The sequence below is a fragment of the Oncorhynchus masou genome, chromosome 1, assembly GCF_036934945.1.
Source record: "Oncorhynchus masou masou isolate Uvic2021 chromosome 1, UVic_Omas_1.1, whole genome shotgun sequence".
Taxonomy (NCBI): Eukaryota; Metazoa; Chordata; class Actinopteri; order Salmoniformes; family Salmonidae; genus Oncorhynchus; species Oncorhynchus masou.
In genome coordinates this window covers 33,145,813-33,171,899 of record NC_088212.1, presented here as the reverse complement: position 1 = coordinate 33,171,899, position 26,087 = coordinate 33,145,813, and the positions used below count along the sequence as shown (strand labels likewise).

The window sequence follows — 26,087 nt, the reverse complement described above, 5'->3', positions numbered from 1 at the left end:
TTGATTGATTGTTTTTTATAAGATAAGTTTAATGCTAGCCAGCAACTTACCTTGGCTTCTACTGCATTCGCGTAACAGGCAGTCTCCCTGTGTTGTGCAACGAGAGGCAGGTGGTTATAGTGTTGGACTCGTTAACTGTAAGGTTGCAAGATTGGATCCCACGAGCTGACAAGGTGAAAATCTGTCGTTCTGCCCCTGAACAAGGCAGTTAACCCACCGTTCCTAGGCCGTCATTGAAAATAAGAATGTGTTCTTAAATGACTTGCCTAGTTAAATAAAGGATAAAAAATAAATAAATCGGCCCTAATTAATTGGCCATTCCGATTAATCGGTCGACCTCTAGTTTAGTATAAGTTATAAGTCATCTAATCAAAATGGCTAGACTATTTGCATTTCCCCCCTCCCTCCTCTCTTTTACACTGCTGCTTCTTTGTTATTATCTATGCATATTCACTTTAATAACTTTACCTACATGTACATACTACCGCAACACCGGTGACCCCTCACATTGACTCTGTACCGGTACACACTGTATATAGCCCCGCTATTGTTATTTACTGCTGCTCTTTAATTATTTGTTATTCCTATCGATTTCTGTTTTAATGCATTTTCTTAGAACTGCATTGTTTAAGGACTTGTAAGTAAGCATTTCACTGTAAGGTGTTGAATACCTGTTGTATTCAGCACATGTAACAAATACCCTTTGATTTGAGTTACAGTTTGACTTATATCTGCTTGAAAATCTATGGCAAGATTTGAAAATGGTTGTAAATATTGACAACTCAATGGACAGAGTTTGAAGAATTTTGAATAGAACAATGGCAAATATTGTACAATCCAGATGTGCAAAACTCTTAAACTTACCCAGAAAGACTCAAAACCGTAATCGCTGCCAAAGGTGATTCTTATGTAAATGTAATACCTATGTACATTTTATATATTTCTGTATTTCATTTTCAATAAATTAGCAAATATTTCTAAACATGTTTTCACTTTGTCATTATGGGGTATTGTGTGTAGATGGGTGAGAAAAAACTATTTAATCTATTTCGAATTCAGGCTATAGCGCAAAATAATTTGTAATAAGTCAAAGGGTATAAATAATTTCTGAAGGCATTGTACAAGATATTTGAATTGGGTTTAGGTTGGTCATAACAAAAAGTTTGGGAATCAAAACCACTGATGTCGGGCACCATTACTGCAGTTTTGCAATGGATGGGAGTGTATTAGCACTCGCTGCTCCCACCCTGCTGGACTTGATAAGGATGACAAGACCAGGCCAACATAAACACTGTAACATCCAGGTAGCAACGGCACTGTACCAACCAAAGATTTCACCAAACATACCAACAGGGTAGTAGAATGAGGCAAGAGCAAGTGTTTGAGGTTGAGAGGTGAGGTCTTCACTGGGAGAACATTTACTGAAATGTTGCACAAACGAGAGAGACAGTTTAATCTCACATACAGGAGAACTCCCGTCTGGCAAGTGTTATTTCACTCGGGTCTTGACTTGATGCAACATGCTGTGTTTGCTTAGTTAGAAAATACCCTTATCTAGAGTGGTTTATGCAATTCAAATAAGTCAGCAAGGCATTTAGTTTGTGAACTTTGGGATTGTGGGCTGGGGCCCTGTGGTGGTTGGTTTTGAGGTGTTTTTGTGTGCGTGTGTGTGTGCTGCCTATTAATAGACAGATGTCGTTGTTTCCTTTCCTTACAATCCATCTCCTCCAACTGACACCTGACTAGTTGAGGTGGTCCCCCTCCATACCCCCTACCCCTTCTGTGGTGTCAGCGGGAAAACACCAATATCGACTAGCCAGCCCTGAAAGGAGGCTTTACTTCCATTGTGCTGGTGTGTGCAGCAAGCCCTGGAGCCATGAATAACCCACCTGGCATGTAGTGACTCCCCCTCTGCAACCTCTCTGTGTGGAGAGTCCTCTTCAGAGTGTAAACACCTTGCAAATACCTGGTGATTCAGAGGAGATGATTACTGGGAGTTCAGACCGGTCCAACGTATCCTAGGCCCATCTGGCTGCATTAGTATTAATGCCCAGCAAAAAACAAATGTTCCGACAACTTTAGTGAACATTCCCTCGAGTGTCATTAGGTCATTAGCTAATGTTTTCATAGGAATGTTCCCATGATGTGCAAGGAATGTTTCGAAGAGACCGTTATTTTAATGTCAAATGGAACTTACCAAGAACGGGGTTACTATGTTCTCAGAACACAAGATATTAATGTTCTAGACACGTTAAATAAGAATGTTGCAAGAACATTCATGTGTCCAGTTTTATGTGGGTAAATAGAATATTCCATCAACTTTCAAACAAACATACACAGAATATGATCAATAAAACAATTTCTTCAGCGTACTTTTAACAGAGCTGAGAATGACTTCAAAGTGCGTTCACCATATTGCTTACGCCTATCAAGTTGTTTCAGATCTACACAAGTATCTACAGAGGTTTGTGGTTTCTTCTGGACAGGACCTAACTATATGGCTCAATAAGCACATGCTGTAAAGATACCCCTTATTGGGACAGTGGTTAGGGCGTTTGTCATTGGTGCTGGTGGCCTGGGTTCAAGATCCGCTAGGGGAGTCACCCTACTCTCACTTTCTTAGCAATATACACTGAGTGTACACATCATTAGGAACACCTTCCTAATATTGTGTTGTACCCCTTTTTGGGGCATGGACTTTACAAGAGGCAATGCATTCCACAGCTGAAGTTCCTAATGTTTTCAACACTCAGTGTAGACTAATGTCAATATTGCTGTTTGAATTGTATTTTTCTGATATTTTGTTTATATGTAAATTTCACTTGTAAATATTATTTATGCATCATAGTGTGTATACAGTCGTGGCCAAAAGTTTTGAGAATGACACAAATATTAATTTTCACAAAGTTTGCTGCTTCAGTGTCCTTAGATATTTTTGTCAGATGTTACTAATGGAATACTGAAGTATAATTACAAACATTTCATAAGTGTCAAAGGCTTTTATTGACAATTACATGAAGTCGATGCAAAGAGTTAATATTTGCAGTGTTGATCCTTCTTTTTCAAGACCTCTGCAATCCACCCTGGCATGCTGTCAATGAACTTCTGGGCCACATCCTGACTGACATAATCAATGCTTGGAGTTTGTTAGAATTTGTGGGGTTTTGTTTGTCCACCTGCCTCTTGACGATTGACCACAAATTCTCAATGGGATTAAGGTCTGGGGAGTTTCCTGGCCATGGACCCAAAATATTGATGTTTTGAGCCACTTCGTTATCACTTTTGACTTATGGCAAGGTGCTCCATCATGCTGGAAAATGCATTGTTCGTCACCAAACTGTTCCTGGATGGTTGGGAGAAGTTGCTCTCGGGAGGATGTGTTGGTACCATTCTTTATTCATGGCTGTGTTCTTAGGTCAAAATTGTGAGTGAGCCCACTTCTTTGGCTGAGAAGCAACCCCACACATGAATGGTCTTAGGATGCTTTACTGTTGGCATGACACAGGACTGATGGTAGCGCTCACCTTGTCTTTTCCGGACAAGCTTTTTTCCGGATGCCCCAAACAATCGGGAAGGGGATTCAGAGAAAATTACTTTACACCAGTTCAATCCCTGTACCTTTTGCAGAATAACAGTCTGTCCCTGAAGTTATTCCTGGAGAGAAGTTGCTTCTTTGCTGCCCTTCTTGACACCAGGCCATCCTCCAAAAGTCTTCGCCTCACTGTGCGTGCAGGTGCACTCATACCTGCCTACTGCCATTCCTGAGCAAGCTCTGTACTGGTGGTGCCCCGATCCCGCAGCTGAATCAACTTTAGGAGACGGTTCTAGCGCTTGCTGGACTTTCTTGGGCGACTTGAAGCCTTCTTCACAACAATTGAATCGCTGTCCTTGAAGTTATTGATGATCCGATAAATGGTTGATTTAGGTGCAATCTTACGGGCAGCAATATCCTTGCCTGTGAAGGCCTTTTTGTGCAAAGCAATGATGACAGCACGTGTTTCCTTGCAGGTAACCATGTTTGACAGAGGAAGAACAATGATTTCAAGCACCACCCTCCTTTTGAAGCTTCCAGTCTGTTATTTGAATTCAATCAGCATGACAGAGTGTCCTCGTCAACACTCACACCCGTGTTAACGAGAGAATCACTGACATGATGTCAGCTGGTTCTTTTGTGGCAGGGCTGAAATGCAGTGGAAATGTTTTTGGGGGATTCAGTTCATTTGCATGGCAAAGAGGCTCTGCAATTAATTGCAATTCATCTGATCACTCTTCATAACATTCTGGAGTATATGCAAATTTCCATCATACAAACTGAGGCAGCAGACTTTATGAAAAGTAATATTTGTGTCATTCTCAAAACTTTTGGCCACGACTGTAGATTTATCCTCCCTGAATTTCTGGAACTTTGGCTACCAGCTTTGTTTCTTTGTGCACAATCTCTAGATGCTTTTTCAGGTTTGTGTTTCTGGATGAAGAGATCAATGCAGCCTTTGCAGAATTTGCACTTGACAAAAATGTTGTTCTCTTTCTTCTCGATTAACAAACAATAATGGGAGCATTTCCACAAGGAAAATGATAAGCAGGGTAAAAACACTTTACGATAGCCTATTGGAAAGGGGTTAGCCTACAGCATGAATTCCGTTAACATGAGCTTTAAAAAATATATAACACGCTGATAGAGATGCTTCTGAAGGTAATATACACTTTGTCTAAACATCAGACCTTTACCATCGTTACTCTATAAATCGTCAGTCTGACCGAAGTCGCCCTAAGAAAGATGCAGTAGTCTCTACAAGCCAGAATGTTGAATAAAAAGTATTCAGACCCCTTGACTCTTTCCAAATTTTGTTACGTTACTGCCTTATTCTAAAATGGGTAAAATATTTTTCCCCCCTCATCGATCTACATGCAATACCCCATAATGACAAAGCCATAACAGGATTTACCAATTTATTTGCTAATGTATTAAAAACACAAAAACTGAAATATTGCATTTACATAAGTATTCAGACCCTTTACTCAGTACTTTGTTGAAGCACCTTTGGCAGCGATTACAGCCTCGAGTCTTCTTGGCTATGACGCTATAAGCTTGGCACACCTGTATTTGGGGAGTTTTTATCCCATTCTTCTCTGTAGATCCTCCTAAGGCTCTGTCAGGTTGGATTGGGAGCGTGCGTCGCTGCACAGCTATTTCTTAGCCTTTCCAGGCTGTCATGCACCTTTTACTGAGGAGTGGCTTCGATCTTGCCACTCTACCATAAAGGCCTTATTTGATGGAGTGCTGCAGAGATGATTGTCCTTCTAGAAGGTTCTCCCATCTCCACAGAGGAGCTCTGTCAGAGTGACTTTATATATGTGGGACCTTATATAGACAGGTGTGTGCCTTTCCAAATCATGTCCTGTTCATTTGAATTTACCACAGGTGGACTCCAATCAAGTTGTAGAAACATCTCAAGGATGATCAATGGAAACAGGATGCACCTGAGTTAAATGTCGAGTCTCATAGCAAGGGGTCTGAATACTTATGTAAATGTAATATTTCAGTTGTATATTTTTTGCATTTAAAAAAAAACCTGTTTTCACTTAGTCCTTATTGTGTGTAGATTAACATGTATTTTTTAAATCAATTTTAGAGTAAGGCGTAACACGTAACGAAGTGTGGAAAAAGTCAAGGGGTCTGATACTTTCCCAATGCACTGTGTACTAAAATCTGGGAAATCAATCAATCCGCCATCATTAACAAAATGGAAAAATCTAATTATTTTTTATTGAAATAGTATGGGCGGCGAGAAAACAAATGATTACAATTTAAGGCCAAGTGGCAAACAATAATGCAGGCACTAGGGTTGCGGTTGTGAGCATGTGGGTCTGGGCAGATGTAGTTATTGTTTGGGTCTGTAAGTTGTTCGTCTGTATAAGTTTGTATGTGGAGTAATAAATAAAAAAAGGGCGGAGGGAAAAAAAATTTAAGGAACAAATAAAGACACGGACACAGGAATGTTCTTGCAACATTCTGATGAAACGTGTCTGTAACGTCAATATGTTATATTCTGAGAACATTGCAATCGTGTTCTGTGTATGTTTGATGTGACGTTGATGGAATATTCTCCTAATTCGCAGAGAACTGGACACATTAATGTTCTTTCAGATTCCCATAAAACTTCTCCCTGTACTAAAGCTGTCCTCACTGGGCTGTTGACATCACCACCTTCGGCTAGTCCTTTCACTATTCCTGAAAATATCGATCACATGAGTTTTCCATGAGATTTGAAGAAGTTTTCCGACTAGAGGTCGGTTTACTAGCTAGTAACCTGTTGGCTAGGTATTTAAATTTAACCCAAAAAATGTAACCTTTATTTATCTAGGCAAGTCAGTTAACAACAAATTCTTATTTATAATGACTGCCTATTATCCTGGCCTAACCCGGTCAACGCTGGGCCAATTGTGCACTGCCCTATGGGACTCCCAATCACGGTCGGTTGTGATACAGCCTGGAATTGAACCAGGGTCTGTAGTGACACCTCTAGCACTGAGATGCAGTGCCTTAGACCGCTGCGCCACTCGGCAGCCAACAGAGCTCTTCCTGTTGACAAGGTGTTTTTTTTAATCTGTGTCCTAGAGCTCCTGCCTTTGTCGATGCCAGCAAATCCTCTCAGATGAGTTGAATGACGAGTGAGTGTGTGCGTATGTATGTGTGCGTCTGTGTGTGTTTTGGAGAAAAGAGGAGTCACACCATAACATAGGCCTAATACATACTCAACTCTTTCTAAAGTTTCCCTTCTTAACCCCCAGTTCCACCCTGATCCATATATGACGCAAGTGTGGAGTGACTAACAATAACACTGTGTGGGACAGATGGGAATGGAAGTGTGTGACAGGCGGCAGTGGCCAGTCTTAAAGGAGTGAGATGGGTTGGTCCCTCCCTTGAGGTTAATGGGATTTGTGCAGAGCTGTGTGTGCCAGGCTCGCTGCCCTCCCCGTCAATGCTTGGTCCAGCTGAGTTCCCTGGCAGCGCTGGCTTGGAGACAGTTGATTTGTTGGGTGGCATGCAACCTGCTAGCTAAGGAGATCAAGACATATATATTTATTTTTTGCAATTGAACAAGAAGCTTTGCTTGTCCCAGAGAAGGGAAGAAAGAAAGCCATTCTCTGAGGTCTTGGAGAGCAGGTTTCTGTTGGACAGTGGTATAAGATCCTGGATGAGGACCTTATTTTCCCTTGCTGAAGTGGAAACCTGTTGCTCTGCAGCAGAGAACTAGGACAGACACATGGTTTTTGTGGTCTTCTTAGAATTGAATTGATTAAATAATGATGGATTTCATGCCGGGGAAGAATTGATGCTGAGAAAAGAGGTAGTCCAACATCTGAAATCCTCTTGAGTCGTAAACACTTATGGCAATACAGTGTCCCGTTTATTTGTGCGTACGTTTGAGTCTGTGAGTTGGAATGTGTGTGAGAAATGAGGAGGTTTGATTGTGTGATAGTCTGAGTCTTTAAGAGAGTGCGTGAGAGAGGGCGAGCGCGAGAGATAGGAATTTGATTTTGTGATCGTGTGAGAGCGAGTGAAGGAGGCAGAAGGACACAAGCCTCTGCCTGCGGGTGGAGACAGTGCGCAGCAGCAAGTCTTCTTAGGCAGGAGCACTCTGACTTGGCTTGTCTTCACTGCTTTACTCAGTGCTACTACAGAGCAGCAGGCAGCCGCCTACCTACATCTCACAGAAGAGACCGGACTAAGTAAGTCTGTCACCCAGGGTTTGGGTCAGGCCGTCCGTGACGCGATCTCTCTCTTTACATGACTTTTCTCCAACTCTGTTTCTTGGATCAAAAGACAAGGGCTGCTTAGCAGACGGGAGAGGCTAGAGATTTCTCTGGCCGGTCAACAGAATGCGTCTGGTGGTGGAGTCCCCTCAGGAGGTTATGCTAAAGATGCTGCCTTATTTTGTTGAGAACGCCGTGCTGACCCAGAGCGAGATATGCTACATGTGAGTTTAGCAGAGTGCTTCTGTGTGGAGTGGGTGGGGACTTCTAAACCGTTCCCTCATAGATGTAGTGTGTGATCTACAAGAATAGAAATGCTATAAGATGAACTGTGTGCTTGTGTGGTTCTAAGACAGGAGTGCATCCAGTGCTTCTTAGTTGTGTAGAATGTATGGATGTGTACGACTGGTAACTCAGTGGTGTACAGATGCATTCGGAAGGCTACTGGGATGTTATTTTGTACTTACACAATCTGTCCTAAATAATCTGAACAATACCTGCTAACTTGCCCATCCATCTTAAATGTTAAACTCCCCTGTGTATGTATTTGGACCTAATGATTCCTACATCAAGCTTGTGACTCTACAAATGTGAATATTTTTACAGCTTGTTTTGGTTGTTTCGGATGATGTTTTTCCCAATAGGAAGTGAATGGTGAATAATGGATTGTGTAATATGAGTCATGTTTATTCTTTCTGAACACTTCTACAGTAATGTGGATGCTACCATGATTGTGAATAACCATGAATGAATTGTGAATGATGATGAGTGTGAAGGTTAAAGTGGAACAAAGATCATAAACCCCCCCTTGGTAATGTGAGGTTAGCATGTTTTGTTGTAGTCTCTATAACTTCCTCAATCATCTTTATTCAAGATGTTTTTCTTTTATAGTGCCATTACATTATCAGGATTCATTTAGAAGTGTTCAGAAACATCTTATATACTCACTTAGAAAGAAAATTACTCCAGTCATCATTCACCATTCGGTTCTTATTGGGCAAAACATAACCCAAAACAAACTGCAAATGGATCCAATGAGTTTGTAGAGTCACAAACTTGATGTAGTCATTGCGTGCAAGGAATATGGGACCAAATACTAAACTTTTGACGACTTTAATACTATGAATACATTTGTCCAAACACTTATGACTTCAAGTGAGGGGACTAGATATATAAAGTGTTTTAATTTATAAATGGTAAAACATATGTTTGAAAATACCATTACAAAAAGGTGACATTCTGTACTGTCGCCTCATATGAAACATTTCATCTGAATTCCAAAAATGCTGGAGTATAGATCCAATTGTAATGTTTTTGCTCCGCTGTCCAAGTACACACAGTGGTGAATGTATATAGTCTAGCTACTGGCTTGAAACTTCCCTAGATGAACGGAAGAGCAATCATGGGATCAAGTTAATGCGCATAACAAGCCTGATACTAAAAGTAGTCATACACTTGTGATTGTATGAATTCTGCTCATTCAGAGTGAAGAGCCTGTCTTCTTTTCTCTCCCAGAAGAATAGGTAGACCTACTCTATAATCATAAGGGATCATTGAGGCTATTTGGCAAGCCTCTCTATCGTTGTCTTTGTGTGCCGTGATAGCAGATATATTTTTAGTCCTGGTGTTAGTGGAGAGGCTGATAGCAGGGTGGGTGCCGGAGGACTTGAGACACCAGAGTAGAGCAGAACAGAAGCTAGTTAATTTGACTGTCTGAGTATAGATGCTGGTGATTTACATGGCAGGAAAGGAGAGGACGGTTCACATTCAACACATCCTCCGGTTGGTTTCTCACTGTGGTTTACGCATGCAGCATATTTCAATGGATCATACAGCATTGTATGTACTATGTGTAGATTAAACTTTTATTTTGTTTTCTAGTAGGAGAGAAATACTGTATGTTTTTAATTCTATAATAGATTGATGTCCTGCCGAGATATCACAGGTAATGCTGAAGGCAGCTCAAAGTGGTAAACTAGATGGAGGTGGAATTCATGGTTATTTGATGGGGATTATCTCTAGTGGCTTTCCCACAATGTAACTGCATATACAGAGTGACATGATGTTTGAAGGAGGTTCTCCATTTCTTCCTGTAGACTTGGCCAGCTGCAGTTCTACCTCATATTCATCATTCCCTGACAGGAGTCTCCACACCGCCCCATACATTTTAAAAACAGGGGAAAAATAGGAGAGAAACAAAAGTGAGTCCAAAGTGAAACAAAGGATCTTGTGATTAGTGGCCGGCCACCCCCATGGGCCTGTCACTGTGGAACTCTGTCTCTGTGGTCGGGGGGGGGGGGGGTAATTTTAGTGTGACGGCGGCACAAAGCAGAGCCTGTTGTTTTTGGCGTTATTGTATGCTTGGGCCAGGCCTCTTCCTCCTTTGGCCTGGACACAGGAAGTCCAGTCAGGGACAGACAATGAAGGAGGGGGGTGGTGGACTGACTCAGGGATGGTTCTTGACCCTCACAGGGCTTAAATATGTGACCCCTGAATGTTTAGGCTAACCCCCTTTTCAACCAGACTTTTGTCATCAGCACAACCTATGGCATTTATTGTCTCACCTGAAATACTGGTTTAGACATTTAATAGTAGTTAGGCTTTGGTGTTGTCTAGTTTTCCTGTTAGGTGTTTCTTTTGTTCCTCTCTCTCATCACACCTGTACTTTCCAATGACATGTTGGTTTGCTAGACTGCACAAACAGGGTACATTGGGTATGTGTTCCGCCCTTCTGTCAGGTGGATTTATGAGCCTGGAGAGAGACTCATTCTGAAAGCACAGTGAAAAGGATTAATTGGAGCTGGCATGGAGAACAGCTTCAGCCCCACTTTGTCTTTCACCATCACCATTCTATATTAATTGTCACCTGCAGATTTCTTAGGAAGTCAATGAGAGGTTTGACATATAGCCGAGACAGGTGAGACATATATAAATGCTGTGTGTAGCCCCCGAGGAATGCATTACAAAATACTGCAGCTAATTATTCAAGCTGTTTTGCATTTGTCTGGGCCAGCAGAGACCTGCCAGATCCCATCAGGATGCAGCAGCTTATGCAGGGGAAAAAGGCCAGATAAGCATTCAGGATCAAAGCTTGATTCATAGCTGCTGTAGGTTGAGGCTCCGGCTCCCTCTCAAACCTGTCTTACAGCTGGACTTTTCCTATTTGGTTTAGCGGCAGAAATAGTGGCAGCCAACACCCAAGATTTATCCTCATCTCAGTGCCTGTCTGTGCCTCCTGACCTGAAGCCAAATATTAAACACTCTCTGGTCCCAAATATGACTTACCTAATCTCTTTATCTTCATTCCCTCTAACATAGGGCTGTAAAATGTGTAAGGGTTCTGTTACAGAACTGGAACAGTTTGCACAGTGCTGAACTGTGAGTGACCATGTGGCTCAGTCTGCCCAGATTGTTGCTTGTATTTCATTAACCTTTGACTATTAGATGTTCTTATAGGCACTTTAGTATTGCCAGTGTAACAGTAAGGCTTCAGTCCCTCTCCTCGCTCCTCCCTGGGCTCGAACCAGCAACACAATGACAACAGCCACCATCAAAGCAGCGTTACCCATGCAGAGCAAGGGGAACAACTACTAGAAGGCTTCGAGCGAGTGATTTTTGAAACGCTATTAGCGCGCGCTAACTAGCTAGCCATTTCACTTCGGTTACACCAGCCCCATCTCGGGAGTTGATAGGCTTGAAGTCATAAACAGCGCAATGCTTGACGCACAACGAAGAGCTGCTGGCAAAACGCACAAAAGTGCTGTTTGAATGAATGTTTGCGCGCCTGCTTCTGCCTACCACCGCTCAGTTAGATACTTAGATACTTGTATGCTTGTATGCTCAGTCAGATTATATGCAACGCAGGACACGCTAGATAGTAATAATAGTAATAATCATCAAACATGTGTAGTTAACTAGTGATTATGATTGATTTGGTTTTTTATAAGATATGTTTAATGCTAGCTAGCAATTTACCTTGGCTTACTGCATTCGCGTAACAGGCAGGCTCCTTGTTGAGTGCAATGAGAGCTTTTTACCAAATTACCGTACAACAGACCATGTATTCACCCTGCACACCCTAATTGACAACCAAACAAACCAAAACAAAGGCAAAGTCTTCTCATGCTTTGTTGATTTCAAAAAAGTCTTCGACTCAATTTGGCATGAGGGTCTGCTATACAAACTGATGGAAAGTGGTTTTGGGGGTAAAACATACGACATTATAATATCCATGTACACAAACAACAAGTGTGCGGTTAAAATTGGCAAAAAACACACATTTCTTCACACAGGGTCGTGGGGTGAGACAGGGATGCAGCTTAAGCCTCACCCTCTTCAATATATATATCAACGAATTGGCGCGGGCTCTAGAAAAGTCTGCAGCACCCGGCCTCACCCTACTAGAATCCGAAGTCAAATGTCTGCTGTTTGCTGATGATCTGGTGCTTCTGTCACCAACCAAGGAGGGCCTACTGCAGCACCTAGATCTTATGCACAGATTCTGTCAGACCTGGGCCCTGACAGTAAATCTCATTAAGACCAAAATAATGGTGTTCAGAAAAAGATCCAGTCACCAGGACCACAAATACAAATTCCATCTAGACACTGTTGCCCTAGAGCACACAAAAAACTATACATACCTTGGCCTAAACATCAGCGCCACAGGTAACTTCCACAAAGCTGTGAACGATCTGAGAGACAAGGCAAGAAGGGCATTCTATACCATCAAAAGGAACATAAATTTCAACATACCAATTAGGATTTGGTTAAAAATACTTGAATCAGCCATAGAGCCCATTGCCCTTTATGGTTGTGAGGTCTGGGGTCCGCTCTCCAACCAAGACTTCACAAAATGGGACAAACACCAAATTGAGACTGCACGCAGAATTCTGCAAAAATAACCTCCGTGTACAACGTAGAACACCAAATAATGCATGCAGAGCAGAATTAGGCCGATACCCACTAATTATCAAAATCCAGAAAAGAGCCGTTAAATTCTATAACCACCTAAAAGGAAGGATTCCCAAACCTTCCATAACAAAGCCATCACCTACAGAGAGATGAACCTGGAGAAGAGTCCCCTAAGCAAGCTGGTCCTGGGGCTCTGTTCACAAACACACCCTACAGAGCCCCAGGACAGCAGCACAATTAGACCCAACCAAATCAAGAGAAAACAAAAAGATAATTACTTGACTCATTGGAAAGAATTAACAAAAAAACAGAGCAAACTAGAATGCTATTTGGCCCTACACAGAGAGTACACAGCGGCAGAATACCTGACCACTGTGACTGACCCAAAATTAAGGAAAGCTTTGACTATGAATAGACTCAGTGAGCATAGCCTTGCTATTGAGAAAGGCCGCCGTAGGCAGACATGGCTCTCAAGAGATGACAGGCTATGTGCTCACTGCCCACAAAATGAGGTGGAAACTGAGCTGCACTTCCTAACCTCCTGCCCAATGTATGACCATATTAGAGAGACATATCTCCCTCAGATTACACAGATACACAAAAATTCGAAAACAAATCCATTTTTGATAAACTCCCATACCTACTGGGTGAAATTCCCCAGTGTGCCATCACAGCAGCAAGATTTGTGACCTGTTGCCACAACAAAAGGGCAACCAATGAAGAACACACACCATTGTAAATACAACCCATATTTATGCTTATTTATTTTATCTTGTGTCCTTTAACCATTTGTACATTGTTAAAACACTGTATATAATATATATATATATATATATATATATATATATATATATATATATATGACATTTGTAATGTCTCTATTGTTTTGAAAATTCTGTATGTGTAATGTTTACTGTAAATTTTTATTGTTTATTTCACTTTATATATTATCTACCTCACTTGCTTTGGCAATGTTAACACATGTTTCCCATGCCAATAAAGCCCTTGAATTGAATTGAATTGAATTGAAAGGCAGGTCGTTATTGTGTTGGACTAGTTGACTGTAAGGTTGCAAGACTGGATCCCCCGAGCTGACAAGGTGAAAATCTGTCATTCTGCTCCTGAACAAGGCAGTTAACCCACCGTTCCTAGGCTGTCATTGAAAATAAGAATGTGTTCTTAACGGACTTGCCTAGTTAAATAAAGGTTAAAAAAATTCGTCAAATCGGCTCCCAAAAATACAGATTTCCAATTGTTGTGAAAACTCGAAATTGGCCCTAATTAATCGGCCATTCCGATTAATCGGTCGACCTCTAATCCAGAGATCCTAACTGCTCTCTTCATCTGTTGTGCTTTTGCAGCCTGAGCGAGAGCTTCTTCATGGTGAAGGGTGCCGCCCTCTTCCTGCAGCAGGGCAGCAGTCCTCAGGACCAGAAAGCACATCCCCACCACAAACATGCAGGTGAGTACCTACCACACAACCAAAGGACAGGACCCAATGGAAGTTTGGGCTGCCAGGCAAAGTGGGTAAATGGTCCCTAAACTCAGACTAATTAACTTCATTACCCTGTCCATCTTAGAGAGTGTTGTTATGGTTTTGTCTGGTTAGCCTATTTGTTGCTTTGTCTGATGAGTGTCTCTACAGTGTCTCTGTGTCTCTGTCCTGGAAAGCACATCAGATGAGTGAGTGCTCCCAGAGTTGAGGTGAAGGGACAGTGTCTGGCTGATTATTAGCATATTCCAGGCGTGTCGTGTGTAGCTTAGGCAGATTAGTGGTTAAGTAGGCCTACAGTATGTGTGGCTGCTGGTTGTGTTCATTAGTAGGCCTACAGTATGTGTGGCTGCTGGTTGTGCTCAGTAGTAGGCTACTTTTGTTCCATATCAATCAAAACAGGACACTGAGGATTTGGCAGTAGTGCTGTCCCCGACAACAACAAAAAATCTTGGTCGACCAAAAGTCATCTGTTCTTTCGACCAATCAATTTTTAAACATGTCGTTTTCCACACCCTATGTTTTGTAAATAAAAATGCTATATACAGTGGCAGTCAAAAGTTTGGACACACCTACTCATTCAAGGGTTTTTATTTATTTGTACTATTTTCTACATTGTAGAATAATATGAAATAACACATATGACATAACACATGGAATCATGTAGTAACCAAAAAAGTGTTAAATCAAAATACATTTTAGATTTTAGATTCTTCAAAAAATAGCTATACTTTGCTTTGATGACAACTTTGCACACTCTTGGCCTTCTCTCAACCGGAGTCATAAGGAATGGTTTTCCAACAGTCTTGAAGGAGTTCCTACATATGCTGAGCACTTGTTGGCTGCTTTTCCTTCACTCTGCGGTCCAACTCATCAAAAACCATCTCAATTGGGTTGAGGTCGGTGATTGTGGAGGCCAGGTCATCTGATGCAGCACTCCATCACTCTCCTTGGTCAAATAGCCCTGTCGCAGCCTTGATGTATGTTTTAGGTCATTGTCCTGTTGAAAAACAAATGATAGTCCCACTAAGCACAAACCAGATGGGATGGTGTATCACTGCAGAATGCTGTGGTAGCCATGCTGGTTAAGTGTACCTTGAGTTTGAAATAAATCACCAACAGTGGCATCAGCAAAGCACCATTACACCAACTCCTCCGTGCTTCACAGTGGGAACCACACATGCAGAGATCATCTGTTCACCTACTCTGCGTCTCACAAAGACACGGTGGTTGGAACCAAAAATCTCATCAGTCCAAAGGACAGATTTCCACCTGTAATGTCCATTGCTCGTGTTTCATGGCCCAAGCAAGACTCTTCTTCTTGGTGTCCTTTAGTAGTGGTTTCTTTGCAGCAATTCGACCATGAAGGCCTGATTCACGTAGTCTCCTCTGAACAGTTGATGTTGAGATGTGTATGTTACTTGAACTCTGTGAAGCATTTATTTGGGCTGCAATCTGAGGTGCAGTTAACTCTAATGAACTTATCCTCTGCAGCAGAGGTAACTCTGGGTCTTCCTTTCCTGTGGTTGTCCTCATGAGAGCCAGTTTGATGATAACGCTTGATGGTTTTTGCGACTGCACTTTCAAAGTTCTTGACATTTTCCGCATTGACTAACCTTCATGTCTTAAAGTAATGATGGACTCTTTGCTTATTTGAGCTTTTTTTGCCATAATATGGGGGCTATCTTCTGTATACCACAACTACCGTGTTATAACAAGAAGGAAAGATATTCCACAAATTAACTTTTAACAAGGCACACCTGTTAACTGAAATGCCTTCCAGGTGACTACCTTACGAAGCTGGTTGAGAGAATGCCAAGAGTGTGCCAAGCTGTCACCAAGGCAAAGTGTGTCTGCTTTGAAGAATCTCAAATATAAAATATATTTTGATTTGTTTAACTTTTTTTTTTACAAAATGATTTCATTGTTTTGTCTTCACTATTATTCTACAATGTAGAAAATAGTCAAAATAAAGAATTTCTTGAATGAGTAGGTGTGTCCAAACTTTTGACTGGTACTGTACATTTGTATTTATTATGGATCCCCATTAGCTGCTGCCAAAGCAGCAGCTACTCTTCCTGGGGTCCAGCAAAATTAAGGTAGTTTATACAATTTTAAAAACATTACAATACTTTCACAGATTTCACAACACACAGTGTGCCCTCTGGCCCCTACTCCACCACTACCAAATCCATGTGTATGTATAGTGTGTATGTTATTGTGTTTGTGTGTATGCATGTGTTGCATCACAGTCCCAGCTGTTCCAGCTGTATTTTTTGAATAATAAAAAAAATCAAATTCTACTGCTTGCGTCAGTTACATGATGTAGAATAGAGCTCCATGTAGTACTGTGTGCCTCCCATAGTCTGTTCTGGACTTGGACTGTGAAGAGACCTCTTGTGGGGTATGCATGGGTGTCTAAGCTGTGTGCCAGTAGTTTAGACAGACAGCTCGGTGCATTCAACATGTCAATACCTCTCATAAATAAAAGTAGTGATGAAGTCAGTCTCTCCTTCCCTTTCAGCCAGGAAAGTTTGACATGCATATTGTAGCAGGCTACACCAAGTTCAATAACAAAACAGGCACCAGTAGCACAATTAGAATGCAAATGGGAAGTTTATTAGGAGTTTTTGTACATGGGAATTCACCAGTCACCACACAGTCCACAAGCTGTGAACATTGTCTGTTCCATTTTCTGTTCCATTTTCCAGGGGTAGTCCTTACACTCGGGTTCTCTCTCTCTCTCTCTATACCTCTCTCTCTCTCTCTCTCTCTATACCTCTCTCTCTATACCTCTCTCTATATATATATACCTCTCTCTCTCTATATACCTCTCTCTCTCTCTCTCTCTCTCTCTCTCTCTCTTAAGTCCTTTTTTGATAGTGTTGTTAAGAAGACAGAACATTGCTTAATTATAGACAGACTTCTCCCCATCTTAGCTGCTACTGTGTCAATATGTTTTGACCATGACAGTTTACAATCTAGGGTTACTCCAAGCAGTTTAGTCATCTCAACTTGCTCAATTTCCACATGATTTGGTTTACTGAGGGTTTTGTTCCAAATACAATGCCTTTAGTTGTAGAAATATTTAGGGCGAACTTATTCCTTGCCACCCACTCTGAAACTAACTGCAGCTCTTTGTTGAGTGTTGCAGTCATTTCAGTCACTGTAGTAGCTGACGTGTATAGTGTTGAGTCATCCACATACATAGACACTCTGGCTTTACTCAGTCAGTGGCATGTCATTAGTAAACATTGAGCTCGTCTGATGCTTTAAGCGTACGGTTTGATATGTTAAGACAAATGTCTCAAGAGGGCGTCAGAGATCTTAACCTGACCCATCTATCCTCTTCCCGCTCCTGCTGGCTTTAGCAGATTTTGCCATTACTCTCCTGAAATTGCTGGTAATAGGAACAAGGAATCTGCAACCTTTCTCATGTTGAATGCCAATTGATCTTTTTTACATACATTGCAGAACTATTGTCATTCTTAATTGATGTAAAAACAGACTTTGCAATAGATTAGTTCACAGAGATGGGCGCAAATATATATACTGTATGTACAGTGCCTTCGGAAAGTATTCAGACCCATTGACTTTTTACACATTTTGTTACGTTACAGCCTTAGTCTAAAATGGATGAAATAAATACAAATCCTCAGCAATGTACACACAGTACTCCTTAATGACAGTGAGAACAGGTTTTTAGAACAAAGAAACCAGTTACCTTTATTTACATACTGTAAGTATTCAGACCCTTTGCTATGAGACTTGAAGTTGAGCTCAGGTGCATCCTGTTTCCATTGATCATCCTTGAGATGTTTCTACAACTTGATTGGAGTCCACCAGTGGTAAATTCAATTGCTTTGGACATGATTTGGAAAGGCACACACCTGTCGATATAAGGTCCCACAGTTGACAGTGCATGTCAGAGCAAAAACCAAGCCAGTATTGTGTCGAGGCACAGATCTGGGGAAGGGTACCAAAAAATGTCTGCAGCATTGAAGGTCCCCAAGAACACAGTGTCCACCATCATTCTTAAATGGAAGAAGTTTAGAACCACCGAGACTCTTCCTAGTGCTGGCCGCCCAGCCAAACTGAGCAATCATGGGAGAAGAGTCTTGGTCAGGGAGGTGACCAAGAACCCAATGCTCACACTGACAGAGCTCCAGAGTTCCTCTGTGGAGATGGGAGAACCTTCAGGCCAATTAGGCCTTTATGGTAGAGTGACCAGACGGAAGCCAATCCTCAGTAAAAGGCACAAGACAGCCTGCTTGGAGTTTGCTAAAAGGCACCTAAAGACTCTCAGACCATGAGAAACAAGATTCTCTGGTTTGATGAAATCCAGATTAAACTCTTTGGCCTGAATGTCAAGCATCACGTCTGTAGGAAACCTGGCACCATCCCTGTGGTGAAGCATGGTGGTGGCAGTATCATGCTGTGGGGATGTTTTTCAGCGGCAGGGACTGGGAGACTAGTCAGGATTGAGACAAAGATGAACAGAGCAAAGTACAGAGAGATCCTTGATGAAAATCTGTTCCGGAGCACTCAATACCTCAGACTGGGGCGAAGGTTCACCTTCCAACAGGACCACAACCCTAAGCACACAGCCAAGACAACACTGTGGTGGCTTCGGGACAAGTCTCTGAATGTCCTTGAGTGGCCCAGCCAGAGCCCAGACTTGAACCTGATCGAACATCTCTGGAGAGACCTAAAATAGTTGTGCAGCGACGCTCCCCATCCAAACTGACAGAGCTTGAGAGGATATGCAGAGAAGAATGGGAGAAACTCCCAAATACAGGTGTGCCAAGCTTGTAGCATCATACCCAAGAAGACTCAAGCCTGTAAGCGGTGCCAAAGGTGCTTCAACAAAGTACTGAGTAAAGGGTCTGAATACTTATGTAAATGTGATATTTCAGTTTTTTATTTCTAAAAACATGTTTTTATATTTGTCATTTTGGGTTATTGTGTGTAGATTGATGAGTAAAATAATATTTTAATACATTTTAGAATAAGGCTGTAACCCAACAATTTTGAAAAAGTCAAGGGGTCAGAATACTTTTTGAAGCCACTGTATATTTGTTACTTCTCGATTCTAACGATCTTGGTCAACCAACAGCCTAATGACCAAATAATCAACCAGTTGACAGTTGGGGTCAGCCCTATTTGGCAGTCATCTATTTTGTAACCTAGTCATCTATCTGCGAGTCTATTCAAAGCTTCAATGTCTTGCAAAGCCATATGGTAAACCATAGGACCTAGTATAAAAGGATATGAGTTTAAAAAAAAATTTTTTATTCCCCACCTTTATTTAACCAGGTAAGCTAGTTGAGAACAAGTTCTCATTTGCAACTGCGACCTGGCCAAGATAAAGCATAGCAATTCGACACATACAACACACGAGTTACACATGGAATAAACAAAACATACAGTCAATAATACAGTAGAACAAAAGAAAACAAAAAGTCTATATACAGTGAGTGCAAATGAGGTAGGTTAAGGCAATAAATAGGCCATGGTGGCAAAGTAATTACAATATAGAATTTAAACACTGGAATGGTAGATGTGCACAAGGTTCCAGTGTTTAGCCACCCGTATAATGTAAAGTACAATATTTCAAGTAAGATTCTAAGGCAAAGGTTTTAATTGATCCTGCAGCTGCTTGGGAGAGCTTAACATGCACTCTCAATATCACAGAGAACCAGTTTTTTTTTTCTCCCAATGCTGTTCTAGTTTTACTCTGTGAGCTAATATTTTGTTAATTTGATTTCAGTTGGTTTCTCATTTTTGGTTTCCTTGTTGAAGTGAATTCAAATGGAATTTGGAATAGTTTGCGTCACCAAGTGAATTGACTGAACTTGAGCACAATCAGGATTGGCTGCTTGCCCGCATTGAGTGATTGAGTTGATAGGCAGTTATTGGAGGATGCAGTCATGTGTTTCTTATAGAGAAAGTGCTGCATTTGGAAAGTGAACAGGCCATTTTTTTAAAGGTTGTTTGCTATAGGACAGAATGTTTTCAAACAGGATTGGATAATCTCCTTAGCCTGGCCTTTGGGAAATGTTTATCCTGTAGCCTACTGCCAGTGAACATTGCGCCTTGTAGTTAGAATACTTAGCGGTGCCCTCAGGTTGTGAGGTGACTGATTTCCGATCCATGAGCTGAGGCCACACTGTGCGGTTCCTTGTCATGACACACCACCCAGTGAAGAACTTGCAGAACTTCCAAAACAAAAAGAAAGATACCTGCGTGTCAACTGATGTGGGCCTCAACCAAACCAAGCATTTGTCTCGGTTGTGAGTCTGAGCTGAGCTGAGAACTCCGTAGCCCCTGGCCGTTAAGGCCCAGAACAGTTGCAGAGTAAAGTACCAACTTATTAATACATGTAAATGAATATATGTCTGAACGTGTCTTTATGAGGCGTCTATCTATGGATGCGCCATGAAGCAGGGGAACATGCCCAGAGCCAGCGTGGCGCCGACAGCTGTAATTAAAGCCGCCCAGGAGGAGAGGACATAGTTTGTTTGCCAGTCATCAGAATACCTTGACTGACACATGTTTGGCTGCCACACTTTACTGATCACTGTAGTGGTTAGGGTTGTCATTTAACGCCGCCATATCGAGTAGCCCTCCCTTTTTTGCTGTCTCTCTTAATGTCTCCCTCTCTACATAACTTAAAAGCATGCCTAATGTGTATTGGGATGCACAATCGTGGATTGATTTGAAAACCACTAGAAGAGTCTTAAAATTTATTCTGAAACTCACAGGCAGCCAGTGCAGAGACTTTAAAACCGGTGTAACGTGCTCTCCATCTGGTCTTGGTCAGTACACTTGCTGCAGCATTCTGTATGTTTTGCAGTTGACCAATGGCTTTCTTGGGTACACCAGTCAGAAGAGCATTGCAGCATTACGCCGCTGTCCGTTCTGAAGCTGCAACGTAATTTTGGCCATTCTGACTGAAATGTTCTGTTACCGAAATCCCTCATTTGTTTTATGAAAAACATTCCTTATTCCCTCAACCCTGTAAGCATCGTATGCACGTGACCAATAGGACCTGACCTGTAGTCTATCATAATCACATCAGTAAAATCCAAACACAGTAATGGCGACAGAAAAATGGATCCCGAGGATGTGAAAAAGAAAAACGGGCAAATGTTTGTTGGTTTCTCAGGAGGGAAAGTGAAAGTCAGATCTGTGGAAGACATTTGACTTATTTGTGGAAACTACTTGATATCAATAAAAAGGAGGGCATATGAGCAAGTGTTTTCTGAGTATTATGTGCCAAACAATTGCTGTTAGATTACAATATTATTTTTTTAAATGACCATTTAGAACAGTGTAAACAACACTAAATAAGTGTACCAGAAATAATGTTTAACGGGGAAATATATATATAAAGCCTTTATTACAGCAGACTAAAAACAGTTGCATTTGTGAATTGCGGTTTATTTATTGTTTAGACTAATTATTCAAAGCTCCCTTCATTTAATTTTAAAACTCAAATGCTTGACTGTATTTCACAGCATGAATGTCTCGTGTGATGGCATGAATTAATGAATGATTTATAATTTATATTCAAATTTATAATGAATTATAGGTCTAATGATAACTACGTTACTTATAATTATAAAGATGATCATAATAACAATTGTAATTATAACAATAAGAAGGAGATCAAGAAAAAGGAGGGAATAGGAGTGAGCTACTTGCATATTATGTGTGACAAACAGGTGCTGTTAGATTACAATATTATTTTTCTGCCTGTTTGTAACAGTGTAAACAACACCAAATAAATTATAAGTAATACCAATCTGTTCTAACATTTTTTAAAGCCTTTATTACAGCATAGCAAAGATTTAAAAACAGCCGAATCTGTGAAATTGCTTTATCCAACATTTTGCTGTTGCATGAGGCTTGGTGCTCACGGAAACAGTAGGCTATTAAACAAACACTCAAACAGGCAACATAATTAAGATCAGTCTTATTTATGTAGATATATGTGGATGATTTCTAAAGCCAGGCACATTTAAGAGTTAGGCTTTTTATTATAGACCTTATTAAATCTCCTTAATTTTCTTAGACAATTAGGCCAATGCAAGGGCTGTTTCCACATCTCTGCTGCCCCCGCCGCTTTGTTCTCAATCCCAATTTGCCGGTTAACTTTGCTATTATGCACATAAGAACATAGGGAAAGGCACCAATTCAAGGAAGATTATGGTTCAGAACCGCGGACAGCGACCGTATCCAACCCGGGAGAAAGCGTATTTGTTATAAAATAATATTTGATTGATTAGTGTTGCACCATTTATTTTTTGCATAATATAACCTTATACAACTTCAGTATCACATGTCTTAGAGTGATGGACTGCGCCATCCCTGTGGTCTCCGCAATGGATTAGTCCACTGAGATAGGCGCGAATCAGACAGGTGTCTTGTGCTCCTTGACAACAACAAAAAATATTTGCGACTGCTCGACCAAAAACATCTTGGTCGACCAACAGCCTATCGACCAAGCAATCGACCTGTCGACTAAATGGGTTCAGCCATTGTCAATGTTCTAGGTGAATGGAATAAGGCGGAGTCAGATGCAGGACACAGGTATGAGTAAAGCCACGATATTTACTCAAATTCAACAATAATCCAACAAGGCTAAACATAAACAATCCAGATCACGTACAAGGAACCACTTGACAAAAACAATCACGCACAAAACAACAGGGGAATCCAGAGGGTTAAATAAGGAACACTGATTATGGAATGGAAACCAGGTGAGTATAATGAAGACAAAACAAAACTAAAATGAAACATGGATCGGTGGTGACTAGAAAGCCGGTGACGCCGACCACCGAACGCCGCCCGAACAAGGAGAGGGACCAACTTCGACGGAAGTCGTGGCAGCCATAGTTGGCTCTAAAATCATTTAAAACTTTAACTAAGGCTGTCTCTGTGCTGTGGTGGGCACGGAAACCAGATTGGATTTTTAAAATAATTGGTACTTAAAAAATCATTGGTTTCAAAACCAATTTCTCCAGAATTTTGCTTAAGAATGGAAGGTTGGAGATGAAAGAGCTGAAGAATCTAGATGAATTTTCTTCAAAAGAGGTTTCACCATAGCAGTTTTAATGCATTGGGGAAAGTGCATAAACAGGGAGTGATTAACAATAGCTTGCACTTATTCAGATACGCAATTAAAAACTGTTTCAAAGACGTGGTGGGGATTAATTTTCCCTACATTTTTTAGGCACTGAGCAAATTTCAGGTCTGCTCAACACAAACTTGATTTGTGAAAATTCTGTGAACACTGAGGAGGCTTTTAACAGTGGCCATGTCGGCAACTGTGGCTATTTGATCATAATGTAGGCCTACCAGGGTGGCTTACAATAAAAAACAATGGAGAAAATGCATCACATAACATTTTAACATGGAAATAGCTGTTCTATCGTTCAGCCTACAGTAGCAGCCAATGTTTGGTGTTCAATGTCGGCCTACATTCCATGAGACTTTTGGAAGAAGAAGAAAAAAACATGCAGGGGCTTGACATTGACCCGTATATCCACTTGTCCTTCAGACAAGGAATTGACTGAACATGTTGTTGTGTTGTTTGATGCAAGAAACCACTTTACAAAATCAAATGTGCTATTATTACCATACCATTATTACAGAGAATCAGAAAAATGTTACTACCCTCTGCCTATTGCCCACTCAAAATATAAAACTGACCATTTAAGACAAAAAAATGCTCTTTACCTGACTCTCTTCAAAGATGCCAATACGTTTTGTGCTCTCTCACTTATGGCTGACTACAAATGATCTATAACTGGTGCTAATGACTCACAAACTAGCAACGGACAAAATGTGCACACATGGCTACATGCAGCTCTCGCTTTGATCTCAAAACAAGTGCATCTACTCACGACTGCTCATGCTGTTAACACAGTCCAGTTCAAAGTAAATGGTACAGATCAATGGTCTATTTGCTTCTAGACCTACTACAGCTTTGATTGTTTATGCCACACCGGTCTGTGTACAGTAGGGGCTAAGTAGTGCTTGTCTATGCAATAGAATCATACTCCGATGCGCTCTGCTTACAACAAAATCTCTTGCATAGTTAGATTTGTTTCGGTATGCTGCATTGAGAGTGGCTAATATTGTGTGGATTCAATATCAATTATCACAGTAAAGGGAAACATAGATAATGTTAACAGGGAAAACACTAGAACAGTGGTCACCAACCTTTTCTGAGTCAAGATTACTTTGAGTCAAAATGCAAGCCGAGATCTACCGCTCGTAAGCCCATGCAACATTAACCAATTAAAAATAGTACTTTAGCAATGAGGTTTGTGCAGTAAGCTATAGGCCCAATACATTATCACCGCATATTGGCTTAGCTTGAATTGCCCTACCAATGTATTGTTGTTTGAGCAATTAAAAAAAATTATATTTCAAAATTGAAGGTAGGCTATCTGATCACACCGGTAATAGATCCGTTGTTGTATTACTTGTGAAGCACAGCTGAGTGAGCGTACATTTAAATAATTAGCTTTTTATTTTATTGGGCTGATGGTCGCCTCTCAAAATCCCTCCGCTCTACATTTCCTCCAATGACACTGGCCAAAAAGGTACACCGTCTTCCAGCTGATGGCAAAACTCGAGTCTCGCCACATTATTTCTGCCTCAATGCCAAATTCATGTTGTTACTCCTATGAACAGAGAAAGTTAAATATTCCTTTATATTAAAAAAGAACCAAGCTGCTAATAATAACAACAAAGTAAAGCTATAGTTACACTTCCCTACTCATTCATTATTGCTGCAGTGCTTGTTGAGACACTGAGTGGAAATGGAAAAACGCGCATTTAATAACTTATAAAAGTGTTGAATACAAAGTGTTGACAGTGCTGAGTGAGAACTTAAACATGAACTCACTCATAAAAACAGCAACACTTTGCTGTATTTGTTGACAGTCTCTCTCTAGTCATGGTTTTAAACGTTTTGAAATCTCACAGTATCAACTTAGCTGTAGCTTTCTTTTATGCCTGCTATGTTACTGAGGACATGGTCATCTGAGCCATACGATCAGTCAGCGGTAGGTTTATAGTGCACCTGATATGCTCTCTGGGCCGCCGGGAAGGCAGAGTTTATACCTTCAGACACATGAAATGGTTCAAAATTGCATCACTATTTTTTTATATTTTTTTTATTTTTTTACAGAAATGTTCAAAGGCATGTGCAATGTCTGCTTTATTTGAATATTTACCCATCTACCAATAGGTGCCCATCTTTGTGTGGCATTAGAAAACCTCCCAGGTCTTTGTGGTTGAATCTGTGTTTGAAATTCACTGTCGGCTGATGGACCTTAAAAATAATTGTATGTGCGGGGTACAGAAATTAGGTTGTCATTCAAAAATCATGTTAAACACAAGTATTAAACACAGAGTGAGTCCATGCAACTTTTGACTTGTTAAGCAAATGTTTACTCAAAGGGGTTGAATACTTATTTACTTTTTTCATTTTTCATTAATTGGTAAACATTTCTAAAAACATAATCCACCTTTGACATTATGGGGTATTGTTTGTAGGCCAGTGACAAAAAAATCTTAATTTAATCCATTTTAAATTCAGGCTGTAACACAATAAAATGTAAAATGTCAAGGGGTGTGAATACTTTCTGAATGCACGGTATGTGGGTTTTTGGTAAAGGAATTACCAGGCACAAGGTAATATTTCTTAAAATTACAGAAGGTAAACAATTTCTCCAAAACGAAATATATGTTGATATTAGTTGGCAGGGGTCTTTACGTCAACATTATTGTGTTTTGATGTATTTCTGATACCTTTTTATTTTTCCTGATTCTTTCTGAATCCAGAAATCAAAGCCTTTACTTATGCCTAATTGTTAAGATGGACAATTTACAGAAAATTGTGGATATG

At 40.8% G+C, this 26,087-nt stretch overlaps 1 protein-coding gene across 3 annotated transcripts in view; it reads left to right on the top strand.

Annotated features, from left to right (window-relative positions):
* The window catches only part of LOC135542353 (protein phosphatase Slingshot homolog 1-like), a 65,419-nt gene that overhangs the window by 25,943 nt on the left and 13,389 nt on the right, over nt 1-26,087 (top strand). For all 3 annotated transcript variants that reach the window (XM_064969272.1, XM_064969265.1, XM_064969280.1), the window contains exon 3: nt 14,031-14,131. In XM_064969272.1, coding sequence (XP_064825344.1) covers nt 14,031-14,131 — 101 coding nt within the window. The remainder of the gene's footprint in view (nt 1-14,030; nt 14,132-26,087) is intronic.